Source organism: Mesoplodon bidens, assembly GCF_964165515.1.
Source record: "Mesoplodon bidens genome assembly, chromosome: 6".
Lineage (NCBI taxonomy): Eukaryota > Metazoa > Chordata > Mammalia > Artiodactyla > Ziphiidae > Mesoplodon > Mesoplodon bidens.
In genome coordinates, this window is record NC_138162.1 from 73,136,428 (window position 1) to 73,153,853 (window position 17,426).

Sequence of the window (17,426 nt, forward strand, 5' to 3'; positions counted from 1 at the left end):
AAGTCACAATTATATAGAAAAATAAGGATTCAGAAATAAATTTTACCTAAAATTACAGCAATGACAGTGGTACAGAAATAATATAAGACAGCACGTAGACCAATTTTTCCAGATATGTTGGAATCCAGTGCAGCAACACCTGAAAAGGGGGGAGAAATCAAATTATATTACTCAAAAAAATTTCCAGGACTGGTGGTGATTCAATCCTCAAGGTGTGAAAAAAAGAGCTGAGAGCTGTGTCTGCATCTGCTAGGCCTATCTCACACATTTTGTTTGAATAAATGCAATGGGCAAAAGAACCACTTCAACATTCCAAACGCAGGTGGGAGCCTAGTGGGAGGCGAGTTCCCCTCTGGCTAATCCCCACTACTTTAGCCCATAGTGAGTGCTGTGTCTTTGGCTGCTCTTGGGGGTGGTCATGAGACAGTAAAAGGAGTCCCCCCTTCTGCATCCGCTCTAAGAACTTTATCAAGATTTGTACATTATATCACTCAACATTCTTTTGGGATTCAGTATCAAGGAAAAGTTTACCTTGAAGAACTGAGGAAGTTCTTTCATCACATAATAAAAACCATGTAACTCATGATTGTCTCCCTTTCTGCCTTTTTTGTCAGGAATCTCAGAGTCAACTAAAAAAATAAATTTTACATGTGATTATAATATATATGTTCATTGTAATTATCTGAAGAAAAGAAAAAAACATAAAGATGAAAACAAAAAAAAAATCACTTCATGTCATCAGCTGTAGTCAATATTCTGGTGAATTTTATCCCCATATTTTTTTCTCAATGTTTTGTAAACATGGCTGAGATAATTTGATAGTTTTTAATCCTTTCTCTTCTAAATACTGTATTATAAGCATCTTTTCTTATTGTTACAAATTCACCCTGCAGATAATTTTAAAGGCTACATAATCTTCTGTCGTGTGGCTGTACCATAGGTATTTAATCATCTACTTAATGATGGATCTTTAGACAATCTCAGGGCCAGATTCAATAATAAATGACAGTAATTTCATTATCCATCCTGGCTAGCAAATTTCCTTCTTTTCATGATTTTTAAATTGCTTTTATGTTTACAACCTTATTCTGTATGGCTTTGATTGTGAGACTCCTTAAAATCCCAGTTGGAGTTGGGATATAAATAAAAATTTCCGAGGGCACAGGTAATCAAAGAGACTTAGGACCACATTGTTAGATCTAGTTTCAGATGGTCTTTGGCTGCCAGTAAAATGACTGAATGTTACCTGACTTGAAATGGTTGTGTAGAATGCCAAGGATAGCTGTAGAGGTAGAAGGCACACATCCCTCCTTGCTAGAAACCTCTGCATTTCATCAAAGATGCTTATATAAATGGAATCAAATGATGCATCTCTCTAACTGGACTGCTTCTACATGGGACACGAGGCAGGTTCAGAAGTGACCAAGTCATCTTTCAGCACTGTCATTTGAAGGTTTCAGACTACCCTGTCCGATTTCCAAAATGAGAATCACATTTTGAATCAAACAATCACCATAGAAAGTGATTTTTGAGTCTTCAACACACATGAGTTGTTCCATAACTGTTTGCAAAACCTGAAGTACAGGGTAGCAGGAAAAATGAAGAGGTTGTCATGAGGCAACCCCGAGGAAAAGGTCATAAACCTGCAGGCTATCAGCAAGCACTAGTAGCTTTTATATTCACTCCTCATGCTATAAAAGGCCTATCCATTTTTTTTAAGTGACTAGGGGATTATGCTCCTCAAATATAATCGTACATAGTTGACGTACAGGAAAAATCTGTAAGGAAGCTATGATGATGATGATGACAGAAAAAGTCATCTCTCACTCTAAACACACCATTCCTCTGGCTGTTGATTGCTCCTTATGAAGTTAATATTTTGAGAGAAGGGGCTCTGGCCTCTAGCAGTCACCCCAGGATGTTGTTAAGGGCTCATTCACCAACCTCCAGAGCAAGATTGTGCAATTACCATATGATGGGTATACTGCAGCAGTCACATACTAGAATAACCTGGATGATAGATCCTATTCTCTTTCTTTGGGAAAAAGAATGTGGTATGCTGAGCAGACTTTCTTTTCCTAATGTTAAGACAATTAAAAACAATAATTCTGCAAGAAACAATAACAACAAAAAAATTAAGAGACACTGAAGGCTACAACTCAGAAACCAATGAACTATCTCATATTTAGCTTTGGTCTCTTAAAAAAGAGCAAACAATAATGCAAATATATAAGCTTGCTATGTGTATTATTTGATTATAAAATGTTCCTGTTCCATTTTTGAGCTCCATACATTTTGATAAACAATTATAATTATTCGTAACAATAATGGTAGGTTAAAAAAAAGAAAATCACCAACTTAACAGCACTCCAAGTAACCTGTACAAACACCTGTATCCCTGATCTAACAGAAGATGTATTTTCAGATATATTGTCCTTTGTTAGACATCCAATTTAAGCATCTCCCAGTCCCTAAGGCGCTGACAAGTGACAGGCTCACAGGGTGACTGCAGAACTGTTCTCAGGTATGTGTTTCATGCCCGCTCAGGATTTTCTTCCAGCAGTGAAACAAATTAAATCTATGTGGGTAATTGTTTCCAGCATATATGGATATGTCTTAATTTGTCTTAATGATTTGGTCATGGGCTGGTGCCTCTGCTTTTATTCCAGGTTCCAGCTGGCAATAAAAGGCTTCATAATAATGAGATTCTTGGTGGAAATATTTTAAACAAATACAGCCCCCAAAGCAGTCCCCTCTGCTGAAGTACAGCAACTCTCTTGTAGTTACTTTCAGAAAGAGCTTTGTTCCCCACTTCTCAAATCGACCTAGGTCCTACAGTTCTCTTGGATATATCAGAAGTCTATTCAAATCAACAGTCACACTTCTCCACCTCTCTAGAGTTACCACTGTAACTTTCTAGCCACCACTGATTGGGGGCAGAATTCGCACTCAAATCCAGGTTCTCAACAATTTTTAACACAATGTTGAGGATGAGGGGTGGGTGACTGCCATAAAGGGAGGGAACATATGCAGGGAAACAGCCTAATATTTGAAAACCTTTATAACAGGAACATTACTGAACCTAACATGAATATAAAATGTCTGAATGGTCTAAACACCCCACCTGCCAGTAATAATGATAATTATAATAAAAATGAAAATGATAATAGAAACTGTGTATTGAGCAATGACTGCATGTTAAGTGCATCATCTCCTTTTATGCTTACTATATAACCCCATGCGGTAGGCCTTATTACTCCCATTTAACAGAGAAGGCTGTGGCTCAGAAAGGCTAAGTGACATGCCAAGGTCCTACAGCTGTTGAGTGGTGGAGCTGGATCCCAACCCAGGTTTGACCCCAAGGGCCAGATCTTAACCACTATGTCGTACTGGGTCTATCCACGTGCTACAAAATTCTAGACCAGCACTGCCCGTAGAACTTCCTGTGATGATAGAAATGTTCTTGGTTTGTGCTGTCCATTGCAGTAGCCCCAGCTACACATGGTTAGTGAGCAATTGCAATGTGGCTAGTGTGACTGAGGAACTGATTTTAAATTCTGCTTAATTTTAATCTCAATATAAATAGCCACATGTGGCTAATGGCTACCATACTGGACATCAGCATAATCTCTAGACCTTACCAGAATGTCCAGCATTTAGTGGGTGCTCAGCAATGTTGAATGAATAAAGTCAAGCTTAAATATATTACAAAACTCAGTGTAGGGCTTCCCTGGTGGCACAGTGGTTAAGAATCCGCCTGCCAATGCAGGGGACACAGGCTCGAGCCCTGGTCCGGAAAGACCCCCATGTGCTACGGAGCAACTAAGCCTGTGCGCCACAACTACTGAGCCTGTGCTCTAGAGCCTGCAAGCCACAACTACTGAGCCCGTGTGCCACAACTACTGAGCCTGCGCTCTAGAGCCTGCAAGCCACAACTGCTGAGCCCGTGTGCCACAACTAGTGAAGCCCGTGCACCTAGAGCCCGTGCTCCACAAGAGAAGCCACCACAATGAGAAGCCTGTGCACCGCAACGAAGAGTAGCCCCCACTCGCCGCAACTAGAGAAAGTCTGTGCACAGAAACGAAGACCCAACGGAGCCAAAAATAAATAAATAAATAAATTTATTTAAAAAAGAAATTCAGTGCAACCTGTACCTTGATAGCACAGGGGCGGTGGAGAGGATGACGGTAAGCCTGATCAGCCATCATCTCTTGGTGTGCTTTTCCATCACCATGCTGACCATAGTGCTCTAAGGCCGGAGGCTTTTTCTTTTCTGGATCCTCCGTGTATTAAATAAGATGCTTTATGAATTTTGTACTCGATGCTTTCCATGTGACAGAAAAAACTGCACTTCTTATTGGTATTCCTCTCCTTACAAAGTGAGCCCATTTCAAAGATCCACTCCTGTGTCAGAGATTAGGAACTTGGCAGGTAATCTTAAAAACCACTCATACAGGGCAGTTTGGTATGGTTCCCAGAGCGGCCAACAAAAATACTTTTCACCCATAACAGACCTCCATGTGAGAACATATTTAGCATCTTAGTGTTTCTTTTTTTTTTTCATTATTGTGTGCTCCACCCCACTCACCCCTCCCCCAGTCTTTTAGATATTTTTTCCTCATTGCCATCCCATGAAATTTTAATAGCACAAACTGTTCATCTGGTCATGTACTAAATGTATATAAGTGCTCTTTACATGAGAAGAGTAAGTCCCCCCTCCATCCTAGGAACCAGCTTTTGCTGCCTCGAGGCCATATTGCTCCTGTTGAGAATGTGTGGTCTAGCTCAATGGATGTTGTCCTGCAAATGGTAACTTAATCCAGACTTTGCTCTCTGAAGACAGCGCTTTTCAAGTGCTCTCTTGTCACATGTAGCTGGTGGCTACTGCAATGGACAGCACAAATAGAGAAAAATTCCATCATCACAGGAAGGTCTACTGGGAAGCACTGGACTAGATTTTGTAGCACATGCATGGGGCTAGTATGACATAGTGGTTGAGAATATGGCCCCCTTGATAAAGGAGAATGGGGAGCTATTTATGAGTACAGAGTTTCAGTTTGCAAGATGAAAAGAGTTCTGGAGATGAGTGGTGGTGATGGTTATGCAACAATGTGAATGTACTTAATGCCACTGAATTGTACACTAAAAAATGGTTAAGATGGTAAATTTTAGGACTTTGCTAGCGGTCCAGTGGTTAAGATTCTGCGTTTCCAAAGCAGGGGGCGCAGGTTCGATCCCTGGTCGAGGAACTAAGATGCCATATGCCACAGGACATGGTCAAAAAAAAAAAAAAAAAAAAGGTATATTTTATGTTATGTGTTAAAAATAATTTAAAAAATTTAGAACTCTTACAGGTGAAACATCACCATGCTTTATCCTTGGGTTTTACTCTGAAGAGCCTCCTGGATTCCTGGTTTTCAGGCCACGCCTCATGCCTGGCGAAGTCTAGAGGACCGCCTCTCCTTACAGTCCACTGCCAAACTCAATTCTTCTGGAAGCTAACACCTGCCCTTTAGCAACTGACAAATAAATGAGAGGGAACTGTGCACTAATACACTGCAAAGCAGGTACGACAGGATCTGCACAGAAATCAAAGGTAAGTGTTTGAAAGTGTTTATAGCAATTGAACAGAATTTTGTGTGTGTTGACTGTAATAATAAAAAATTGGGCAAGTGTTTTGTGTGTCTTTGTTTTTTATATCTTCTTCCTAGTAATTCATTTCTATTATAGTTTACAAAGATTATTGATCCATGCAGATGGAAATTTTAAAAACTGGATCTTTCCCACCCCACTTTAAAAACTGGATGCTCTGTAAAGCACTGGTGCAGAGACCTGGTATCACGGGCTTTCAGAGGAGCCAGAGGTGTCACCAGGCTGAGGTGACCAGAAGCAACTCGCAGCAGGCAGCATCAAGATGTGCCGGATTCGGACAAAGATTCTTTGCTTGGCCACACTTTAGTCAGGCTTCTGAACCTTCTCTTAGGCCCATCTGTGTACTTCCTTGCAAAATACACTTTTAGCAAGAACCCTGCTAAGTCAGTTTAGCCAGAACCCCCTACCCTTGATATCTGATCATCCTAGATATCTGATCAGGTCTCTTAATCCTCTACCATCTCCCAGATGATGTCTGATTACTCTGGCCTGTCTTCAACATCAATCTTATTGGGTTGATTTAGCCAGAATCCCCCTTACCCTTGATGTTTTCTCTTAATAATTATCCATCCAGTGCCCCCCACCCCCGTTGCTCCTTGGCTATAAATTCCCATTTGTCCATGCTCTATTCAGAGTTGAGCCCAATCTGTCTCCTCCACTGCAAAATCTCATTGTAGTGGCCCCTACACTTGTCTTTACGGTTCTAGGTAAAGTCTGCCTTACCATCTTTAACAAGTATCACTGAATTTCTTTTCTTTAACAAGTCCAGTTACCAGTGAGTCCAGGATTGTCCTTTAAAAACAGGGATAGTTTTGAGGCTGAGCTGTGGCCTAGAAACAGAGGTAGTCCTTGAAATAGGGGCACCTGCTAGCAGTTTAAGAAACCACACTTGTTTTTTCACCTCCGGAGGAGGCTTGGATGAGCTGGGGTGCTGGCTCTTGACCAAAGCAGTAACAATCTACTAGAATTTTTTAATGAAAACACTGCAAAGGAAGACGTTACCATGGGCTAAACAATAGTAATGTTTTAAAGATAAACAACTGAGGGCAAAAGACTCCTCTGAGAGCTCTCTGATTAAGCTACCACCCACCTGAGAACAAAATTTCGTGATGATCTTTCCCCACCTTGCCATTAAGGTATCAGAATTAACTGTAACTGGAAGTTTTTTGGGTCTGGCATCTGATGGTGCTTCACAATGGTGAATGGACACATCATTCAAGAAACTCGTTGCACTGGGGCATCCTCTTATCCACAGGACTCCTGTCTCTCCATCACCAGCAGAGGCCACCGGCACATGGAGAAACAAGTATGGGCTTCGGTGGGACCCCCTGGGATCAAATCTATAAAATGGAGGGGTTTTTTAAAAAATAAATTTATTTATTTATTTTTGGCTGTGTTGGGTCTTCGTTGCTGTGCGCAGGCTTTCTCCAGTTGCGGCGAGCGGGGGCTACTCTTTGTTGCGGTGCGCAGGCTCCTTGTGGTGGCTTCTCTTGTTGTGGAGCACGGGCTCTAGGCACGCAGGCTCAGTAGTTGTGGCTCGCGGGCTCTAGAGCACAGGCTCAGTAGTTGTGGCGCATGGGCTTAGTTGCTCCACGGCATGTGGGATCTTCCTGGACCAGGGCTCGAACCTGTGTCCCCTGCATTGTCAGGCGGATTCTTAACCGCTGCACCACCAGGGAAATCCCTAAAATGGAGGTTTTAAATGCCTCTACCTCATAAAGTGAAATTGTGAAGAGCAAAGTGAACAACCCCATCTTGTACAGCTGTTGTGAGGGTCAGAAACAGTACCTATAGCATGCCTAGAACTTAAATTTTACTCGGTCAATAGCCTCCGTTATCACTGAATGAAATGATCAATATGAAGTGTGTCACTGAGCACATGGAAGGCACTACACAAGTGTTAACTTGTTCGTTCCCTCACTCCTACCATAATCCTCTGTATTCCTTCATCACATGGCCACTAAAGAGATCTTTTTAAAACACAGATCAGGCCATTTCACATGCAGGTATAAGCCTCTCGTGGCACTTAAGGTAAAATAGAAAATCTATGTATGGCTGCCTGCCCCCAGGCACCTCTTCCCAGGCTTTGGTCCCCAGGCAGCAGAAGGTTCCAGAATGGAGCTCGAGACTCTGTGTCAGTCCTAGGTGCTGCCCTTATGATCTGTGTAATCTTGGAAAATTGGCTGAATCTCTCTTCAATCTCCTGTTGCCTCATCTCTGAAGATAGAGAGGTATGGTCCTACTTACTTTCATTGGGTTGCTATGAGGATAAAGAAATAAGTTCATTCCCCAGTGAAAACAAGGCTGGCTATGTTCTCATTTTGTTGATTCAGGGCAGCATGGATTAATACTCCTGGGATGTTAAAAGGGGGAAAGAGAGAAGGCAGAGGGGAGCATGCAAAATATATTTCTGTTTACGCTTCACCTATGACATCTATTTTCCTTAGAGACATTAATACAAAGAACTGCCTTGAAATAGGTTCTATCACCTCCCAGACTATTCTGTGAAGTTTAAAAAAAAAAAAAGGTCCCCAGCAAATGAACTAAAGGCTCTCACTTGCAGCCTTTGTCAGCAGGTCCACATTTGATGTTCAAAACATCTGTCAAGAAGCAATGGGCTGGTCTCCTGGTTCTTCAGCAATCCAGGTGCTGTTTTAACTTTTTTTTTTTTTAATATCATAGAGGACAGTGGTATTTGTAGTTGGGCCAATTTTTCAGAAGATTCAATGAGCTTTTATAGGAGGCTTCTTGTTCAATAAGCATTAAACACACCTCAGAGGATCTAAGGAGCTCAGCCGCTCTCTTCAAAGTCCATGCTTTGACATCAGGATAACTAACAGCTCAGTGAGACTTTTTTGGCTTTCTACCGCAAGCTAATTATTACCGAGCTCTCTCTTTGCTTCTCCTTCCCTTACAAAGCTGGTAGCTCAGGCATCTGGGTAGAGGCTGCTTGTATGCTGAGGAACTTAACACTGCTGGCAGAGCAAGCCTTTTCCTATTATTTTCATTTCCAGAATGAACTCATTGTGAGAACTCACCTGTGTGGGCTTGATTCTAATATTGGCCCTGTAGCTTCTGAATGCCAACGTTGGGACTGTCTAGAAACCTCTGATGGTATCAGACAAAAAAGAGTAAGTTAAAAAATTATATAGCTCTTTCAGGGCACTATGACATAGTATTATCATTATCCCTATTTTACAGTTGAGGACACGTTAAGTAACTTGTTCAAGGTTTCACAGCTAGTAAATGGCAGAGCCAGGATGCAAACCCAGGTAGTCTGGCTCTTAACCAGTAGACTCTCCTGTTCCTCTGTGATTGATACTGACAAAGATTCTTTGCTTGACCACACTTTAGTCAGGCTCCTGAACCTCCTCCTAGGCCTAACTGTGGACTTCACTGTAAAATCTAGTTTTAGCAAGAACCCTGCTAAATCAGTTTAACCAGAACCCCAAACCTCAATATCTGATCACTCTCCATATCTAATCAGGTTCCTCATTCTCCACCACCCCTCAGGTGATATCTGATTAACCTGGCCTGTCTTCAGCAAGAATCCTGTTAGAGGTCAGTTTAGCCAGAATCCTGCTTACCTCCGACGTTTCCTCACAGCAATTTTCCATCCACTGATCTCACTACTCAGTTTCTTGGCTATCAACTCCCAGGGGCTCATGTTGTATTCATTTGGAGTTGAACCCACTCTTTCCTCCACTGCAAAATCCCATTGCAGTGGTACCTCTACCTACCATGATGGTCTGGAATAAAGTCTGCCTTACCATCTTGGAGTGTCACTGAATTTTCTTTTAAACAATACTTCCTCACTTGAAGCTTGTTCAGGGTGCTCCTTTGGAGATGACACAGGTAGGAGTCACTGCTCTAACTTGCTTCACATGCCTACAGGCTCACGTTGACCTCCCAGGAAGGTGCACAAATCACATGAAGCCATGCCCTCACCCTTCCATTCCCATGCCTCCTCCCCAGGTTTGCAGCATTCCAGTCAAAGTCTCACTGTCCTCCCAAGATGCCATGCCTTCTGCTATTTTCTTCTGCCTGGAATGCCTGCCTCACTTCATCTGATTCCGATCTCTTCTTCAAAACTCCACCCAATGTCCCCTCTCCTGTCCTCATTCCCACAAAGCACTTATCACACAGCATCGCAATGTAGTTTCCCTTTCTTGAGGGACAGGACTTCTCTTTATATCTTGTATGCCCAGCACAGAGCCTGGGACACTGAAGATGAAATGAATGTAGTTTCCCAGATCCATGTATTCCACAAAGGAGGTTCCTTAGAATCCTTGCATGATTTCTCACTCAGTTTTTCTATTTTTTTAACAGGAGAAAAGCATACACATTTATTTAACACAAGTTTTACAGGACATGGAAGCCCTCATAAAGAATGAAGTCCCAAAGAAATGGCAAAACCTACTTGCTTTCACATTAGGTTGACAAAGAGAGGCAATTGTGGAAAAGTGACTAAAGTATATGAGGCTCACTCCTTTTTTTTTTTTTTTTTAAGAAACAAAACCAGGTTAACTCAGTTGAACAGAGCTGTGAACCAGTCTAACAGCACTGGTTTAGGCAAAAGGAAAGCTCATTCAGGGTGGATTCTCTGGGTTTCACTATGTCAGAGACTGAAGCAGGGAATATTTACCTCTTGCCGCTTTTCTCTTTATTACCGTGGCCAGTGGCACATTCATTATGGGAACTCCATTCCTTATGTATACAATGTACCCCTTCCTTTTTTGGAGAAAACACGTTGTAGAAACCCAGTTAATATAATAAGTCCTCTGGCTTCAATAACTGTGTTCTGACACAACAAAAGTTTCTTGTGGGTCTTAGGGAAATGTTTAATTCATGTGTGCAAAGCTGTTTAGGCCATCTTATTTTCTTGGTTCCCAAACAAGTCTGGGAAAAGAGAGAGGAGGCACTTCTTGAAATGCAGGCAGAGTCCAGTGGTTCCAGATGGTGCAAATGAGGTAAGATGTTCATTCTCAGCCTGTGTGATTTTAAGCTCCAGCAATAAGTTTTAAATTTATAATCCATCTTGAAGTGGCAATTTTCATAGAGACTAAACTATATAAAAAAGCCACCAATGTTTCAAGAAAAGCATGCATACTTTCCCCCATAGATGAAGTTGACACTGGATGCTCTTAGTTACCTAATAGCAAGCTGTACAGCCAAGTGATATGTGAGTCTTCAACTCTTATACCTTCTGGACAACAAGGGGACTCATGGACTTGCGTGGCTAGCAGAAGACCTGGGATCCATGACCAGGTGGATGGTAGGAACTTCAGCCTCTCGCAGGGTTAGTTTGTTTTCACACAGTTAACCAGTGTTTTCTGAATTAAACTGAACCTGTTTCAGGGAGGCACATGGCATGATTCTTTCCACTGGAGGGTGTGGGACACCTTCCCAGTACACAGCCTATTATGAGTAAATGAATATGTATCCTTAAAAAAAATGCCCTTCCCAGCCTAGACGATCCCAGTATGTCATCACCTGCAAAGTCTGAATTTAAAAATAGGGGTCTCGGGCTTCCCTGGTGGCGCAGTGGTTAAGAATCCGCCTGCCAGTGCAGGGGACACTGGTTCAAGCCCTAGTCTGGGAAGATCCCACATGCTGCAGAGCAGCTAAGCCTGTGTGCCACAATTACTGAGCCTGCGCTCTAGAGCCCGCAAGCCACAACTACTGAGCCCACGCGCCTAGAGCCCGTGCTCCGCAACAAGAGAAGCCACCGCGATAAGCCTGCGCACCGCAACGAAGAGTAGCCCTCGCTCACTGCAACTAGAGAAAGCCCTTGCGCAGCAACAAAGACCCAACGCAGACAAAAATAAAATAAATTTTTAAAAATATTAAACAAAAATAAAAATAGGGGTCTCCAAATACCTTGAGACTTCACTTTATCTGCTCCATCCTTCATTCTTGTGTCTCTTCACTTCTTATGAGTAGTATTTGCTTGGTGTGTTGGTTTGTCACTCAGATTCCATCTCAATTAGACTGTATCCTGAGAGTTAGAATCTAGTCTTAAATTTATCTCGCCAGAGGTCAGCTGCCAGCTGGTCTCCTATTATTTTGTAAATAAACATTTTGTTGGCAACGCAGCCAGGCCCAATCTTTTACATATTACTGATTGCTGCCCTTCTGTGATAACCAGTTGGATAGTTGGGTAGGGACTGTATGGCTCAAAAGCCTAAAATATTCACTATCTGGCCCTTTACAATAAAAGCTTCCAGATCCCTGCTTGAAAGGAAATCTACTCACACATATATTCTAATAAATACTGTTTATATCTAAGCCTTAATAAGTACTGGCTGTTGCTTAATAAATACTGTTTATATCAAAGCTTTCGTTAAACCAGTAATGGAAAACCTTTGCCCCTGGAGGTGAGATCAAATGGTTGTCATTCCAGCTTCTGCATCAGGGGAGCAAGACAGCATTCTGGAAAGATGCTCAGGGAATTTCTTGGAGCAGGAGCCAAGGAGCTGTTCCATTCCTGTGCTGGAGGCTCCAGTCATTATAATTTGTATATTAAAGAAAATGTGACCCGAATTTAAACTCATTGGCTGATAAGAATGGGCCAGGGGCTTCCCTGGTGGCGCAGTGGTTGAGAGTCCGCCTGCCGATGCAGGGGACACGGGTTCGTGCCCCGGTCCGGGAAGATCCCACATGCCGCGGAGCGGCTGGGCCCGTGAGCCATGGCCACTGAGCCTTCGTGTCCGGGGCCTGTGCTCCGCAACGGGAGAGGCCACAACAGTGAGAGGCCCGCGTACCGCAAAAAAAAAAAAAAAGAATGGGCCAGGATTTTCCAGAGCCACAATTCTCAGGCACGGCCATAGCCATTTCCCCTGCTATTTCCCTGGTGGTGTGATATAAATACAGCTTACAGACCCTAACGTTAACAGGGCCTTAAGCACTGATATTCTGCACATGGCATGAGTGTGTCCCTCAGGATGTAAATTAAGGGTAGGATTCTGTTAGTGCCTACACTATCCGCCTCTGAAAATGCCTTGAGATTATGTCTACTGTGCCTTCTCTCTCTCTTTTTTTAAATTAATTTATTTTATTTTTTATTTTTGGCTGCATTGCGTCTTCGTTGCTGTGCGCGGGCTTTCTCTAGTTGCAGTAAGCAGGGGGCTACTCTTCTTTGCAGTGTGCAGGCTTCTCATTGCGGTGGTTTCTCTTGTTGCGGAGCACAGGCTCTAGGTGCATGGGCTTCAGTAGTTGTGGCACATGGGCTCAGTAGTTGTAGTTTGCGGGCTCTAGAGCACAGGCTCAGTAGTTGTGGCGCACTGGCTTAGTTGCTCTGTGGCATGTGGGATCTTCCTGGACCAGGGCTCAAACCCATGTTCCCTACATTGGCAGGTGGATTCTTAACCACTGTGCCACCAGAGAAGTCCTTCTTTTTTCTGTTTTAAAGCAAATTCCAGACATTATGTCATTTCATCCCTACATAATTCCACACACTTTTGATAAAAGAACATTTTCTTACGTAACTAAATGCCATTGTTACTGCTAACAAAATTATCAACAATTTCTTTTTTTTTTTTTGCGGTGTGTGGGCCTCTCACTGTTGTGGCCTCTCCCGTTGTAGAGCACAGGCTCCGGACGCGCAGGCTCAGTGGCCATGGCTCATGGGCCCAGCCACGCCGCGGTATGTGGGATCTTCCCGGACCGGGGCACGAACCCGTGTCCCCTGCATCGGCAGGAGGACTCTCAACCACTGCGCCACCAGGGAAGCCCTCAACAATTTCTTGATACCATCTCACAACCATTATATATTCAAATTTCCCTGATTAATGTGACATCTGATCCTCATCATCACATAAAGAGATATTCTTCCTGTTAAAATAGCTATAAAGTAGTTTTACATCAGCAGAGGCTTTGATGGCAGAGGTTTTTTTCCTAATTGTTATGCAAGATTATGCATAAGCACAGATATTAGTCTTAGGTCGCAGTTTTGCTGTGTCTCTACCACTAATTTATGTATCCTTAGGGCACTCACTCAACTCTCCCCCACTTCCAACATGTATTCTCCTTTGTCCTAATAAATGTATAAAATAAGCTCTTGACCTGCTGGATTTATAAAGGCTTTCAAAACTTGAAAACTGTTCTTCCTGTGTATTTTCCATAGTCATCTTCTGCTTTACTCTCCTGGTTCTGTGCTGGGTGGGGAGGCTGAGGACCACTGCAGGGTTTGGGGGAAGGACCACACACCAGGTAAAGGTGGTGCTGAGCTGCAGGAACAGGGAGCAGAGCTGGGGAGGAGAGGGGGAGGGAAACTACCAGAGGGAAGGCTGGAGGAGCACAGAGCAGAATCCATCCTACTTCCTTCTTCTGGAAGGAAGGAAGGAAGGAAGGAAGGAAGGAAAGAAGGAAGGGAGGGAGGGAGGGAGGGAGAGAAGGAGGGAAGGGAGAGAGAGAGAGGAAGGAAGGGAAGGAAGAAAGAAAATACAAAACAAAACAAAAATAACATGTGTTTGCCTTGAAAATGTAAAGAAAGCTCAGTGAATCACTTTTTCTTAGTATCAGGATCTAATCATTGTTAGCCATTTGGTTTTGATCCCAACTCTTAAAATGTATATACATTTTAATAAAATTTGGATTGTACACAATATCTTGTTGTTTAATTTGTTTTATCCTTCTACTTTATATTGTATTAGGAACATTTCCACCTTCGTTAACTATGTTTCCAAAACAAAGTGTATAATAATTGCATAGAATCCTAACTTACAGGTATAACATACATTTAGACAGCTTATAATTTATCACCATTATTTAAAAAAATGTTACCATGAACATCCTTGTACCTAAATCTTTGAACATATCTCTGGTTATTTCTTTGCAGTAAATTCATCAAAGTAGAAATACTAAGTGGAAAGTTCAGAACATGCTCCAAACTGCCCCCAGAAAGTTTGTTCCAATTATACAGTAACTGAAAGTGAATGAATGAGCCCATTTCCCCATACCTTGCCTTTATATTGTTATTATTTTTTCCTTTTAATCTGACAACTTAAAACACAAATATAGCATCATCGTTTCCATTCTGTTTTGTTCATGTCCCTTGAATCTTTGATCATTTTATCACTTTATGTCAAAAGAATGGGTAGTTGTTCTGCTTTCTAACTCCTGTTTAACTGCTGGGGATTTGGTGAAGGAAAATTGTAGAAATTTCCAGACCTGTGCTACACCTTCAAAAAGCAGCTAGGCTATGTGAATGGAATGCTGAGGGTTGCAAATTATTTTCCTAGATTATTTGCAAGGCTGAGCTAGCACCCAAAACAGCCAGACTGCAAAAATCTCACTAGTTATTGAATACCAAGAGCAGTATATATTTTCAAACATCCTACAACTAGTATATGCATACATGTATTGTTACCTTTTCGTCTAAAACCTGGTTTACGGCATGAGTTTTGGATTTGCTGTCTAATCTGGATCAACTTTCCATACCTTCCTCCATAGACGTAAGTATCAATCACTAAGTAGTTTATGAACTTCGTGCAATTGCATGTAAAATACAGTATATATGTACAACTGTGAACACTTTTCTTGGGAGAGAGTCCAAAGCTTTCATCATGTTCTCAAAGGAGCCTAAGAAGAGATTAAGACTCTTCAATATGGAGAAAATTCTAAGGGGTTGTAATGGCAGTGTCTACAGGGGAAGGCAGGTAATGCAAATGAGTGAAGTAGATGAGGTATTAGGCAATAGGGAGTGGTGGGGACTGTGGCATCCTCAAATGCATTTGCTCCAAGTAAACAGAGTAGCTGTTTCTCAGCTCCAAACCACTGTTGGTGTGTGGGAACATGGCTCCAATGTTTCCTGACCTTATTTTTTTTTTCAGAGGAAGCCAGAAATCTGGATGCTTACATGAAGTCTTCCAAATTTTAAATGCTTACAATCACTTCTACAAATAAACAAACATTATATGGTACAAATGACTGGTCTGCTGATTTGGCCCTCTGGCTGCAGGGCCTAAAAGGAGCCAGTCATTTCAAAACATAATTATACTCTCTTTAGGTTTGTAATAGGCCAAGAACACCAACACCCAAGGGACTCTAGTCTGACTGGAGTTTGGCACTTCAAAAGGTCAATGGCCAAATCCACAGCTCAAGCAATGCATTGCTGAATGCAGAAGATCCTGACACCCACCCTCCCTTAACCCAGCCAATGTCCAGTACTCTACATAGATCAATCCTAGGTCTCTTTAGTGGCAGTAGAGAAAAATGTTCTAGAAGAGGCCATGTTGAGAACCCTAATTGCCTGGTTGTATAAAACCATGATTTTCAAGCTGGCAACACTAGTGATTGCCACATTTTACCTACTGCCAGAATGAAGATAAGGACAAGAAACTATGGAATGCAGAGAGAAGCTTACCATACCCAGACAAATGACATTTTTGTAAGCCAAATTAATCTCTATCTACATAAAGGCGCTTGTTCTTTAAAGAGACCCTGCAATATAATGATCTATAAGGAAACAATCATTTCCAAATTCAACGGCATCACAAGTTCAGATTTAAGAAAACCAGGTTTTTAAAATATGGTGCCAAGCCATCATTAAACCTTTCCCACAGCATGTGACTGCTGGTCCCCTGGGCAGATTTCCAAGGCAAGTATGTAGCAAGTTCTGAGTTCTGTGGAGGAGTGGCTGTGAGTGAGAAGAGGGGACAGAGGACTCTGCAGGCTGCCGCCGGCAGGGTTGGGGGCAGGACGGATGCAGCTGAGAAACAAATGAGTCAACTACTGAAAACACGATCAAGACTGACAACTACGTTTTCCCTGAGGACACTGGCTGACATCTCATTGACCAAATATGCCTTTTTTGTTTCCTTCCTCATAAGACATTATATGGCTGGTCAAATGAAGATCTGAGCTGCGGTGGACAGTGCTACAGGCAGAGCAATGCCACAAAGCAATGCGACTTTGTGAATAATGAAATATTTCACTCAAGCAAATATACACTTTCCAAGTGAGGGGTGTTTTGTGTGTGTGTGTTTGTGTGTGTGTGTGAGATGCATCAAATGCATTTTGACTTTTTCCATAATAAGAAAAGAACAACTCAGGTGATGGGATGGCTCCTTAAATAATCATGGAGAATGTCAGTTTTCTCAAGGTACCTGTAATCATGCTGGATACAATTAATGGTAAAATGATGAGTTTCAGCATTCTCATTAGAATTTCTCCAGGAAAGGAAAAGTAGAATTTCTCCAGGTTAGAGAGCTTGCTGTGTTCTCGAACCAAAACGCCTATGGCAATCCCTAAGAAAAACAAGAATTGGAAAGAAGAAAGGAACAACATTGAGTTCTCCTGTATAAATTTCTATGGAAAAATACCACCCCCAGTGCAAATTTTAGTGGCAGGAAAAACAATTTTGATGATCTCCCATGAGTCTGTAAATGTTAGACTTAAAAAACAAATCACATTTTAAAAGGTAAAGAGTACAAGTACACGTTATTCAGCAAATCTGGAAAAAGTATAGTTCGTGTGAAAGCTTTTGTTTTCATTTATTTTCTTCCCCTTCAATTATATTTATTATCATGACAAAACATCTAAGAATACTGTGAGAAGGAAAAAAAAAGTTCATCTTAGTCAACCCAATATAACTATTGTTTTTACACACCACTTTTATTCTACCTATAGATATTTTATATTTTATAGTTTACATATCAGTTTATATTTTTCTCATATTCTTTTAATAATAATTGTAGTAATACTCTTCTCTTTTTTAATTGAAGTATAGTTGATTTACAATGTTGTGTTAGTTTCAGGTGTACAGCACAGTG

General features: G+C 41.8%; 1 protein-coding gene across 1 annotated transcript in view; it reads right to left on the reverse strand.

Moving 5' to 3' along the window:
• The window catches only part of SLC1A1 (solute carrier family 1 member 1), a 71,933-nt gene that overhangs the window by 21,793 nt on the left and 32,714 nt on the right, over positions 1-17,426 (reverse strand). The window contains exons 2-3 of the mRNA XM_081238460.1: positions 16,761-16,901; positions 47-139 (exon numbers count right to left, since the gene is read on the reverse strand). Coding sequence (XP_081094586.1) covers positions 47-139; positions 16,761-16,901 — 234 coding nt within the window. The remainder of the gene's footprint in view (positions 1-46; positions 140-16,760; positions 16,902-17,426) is intronic.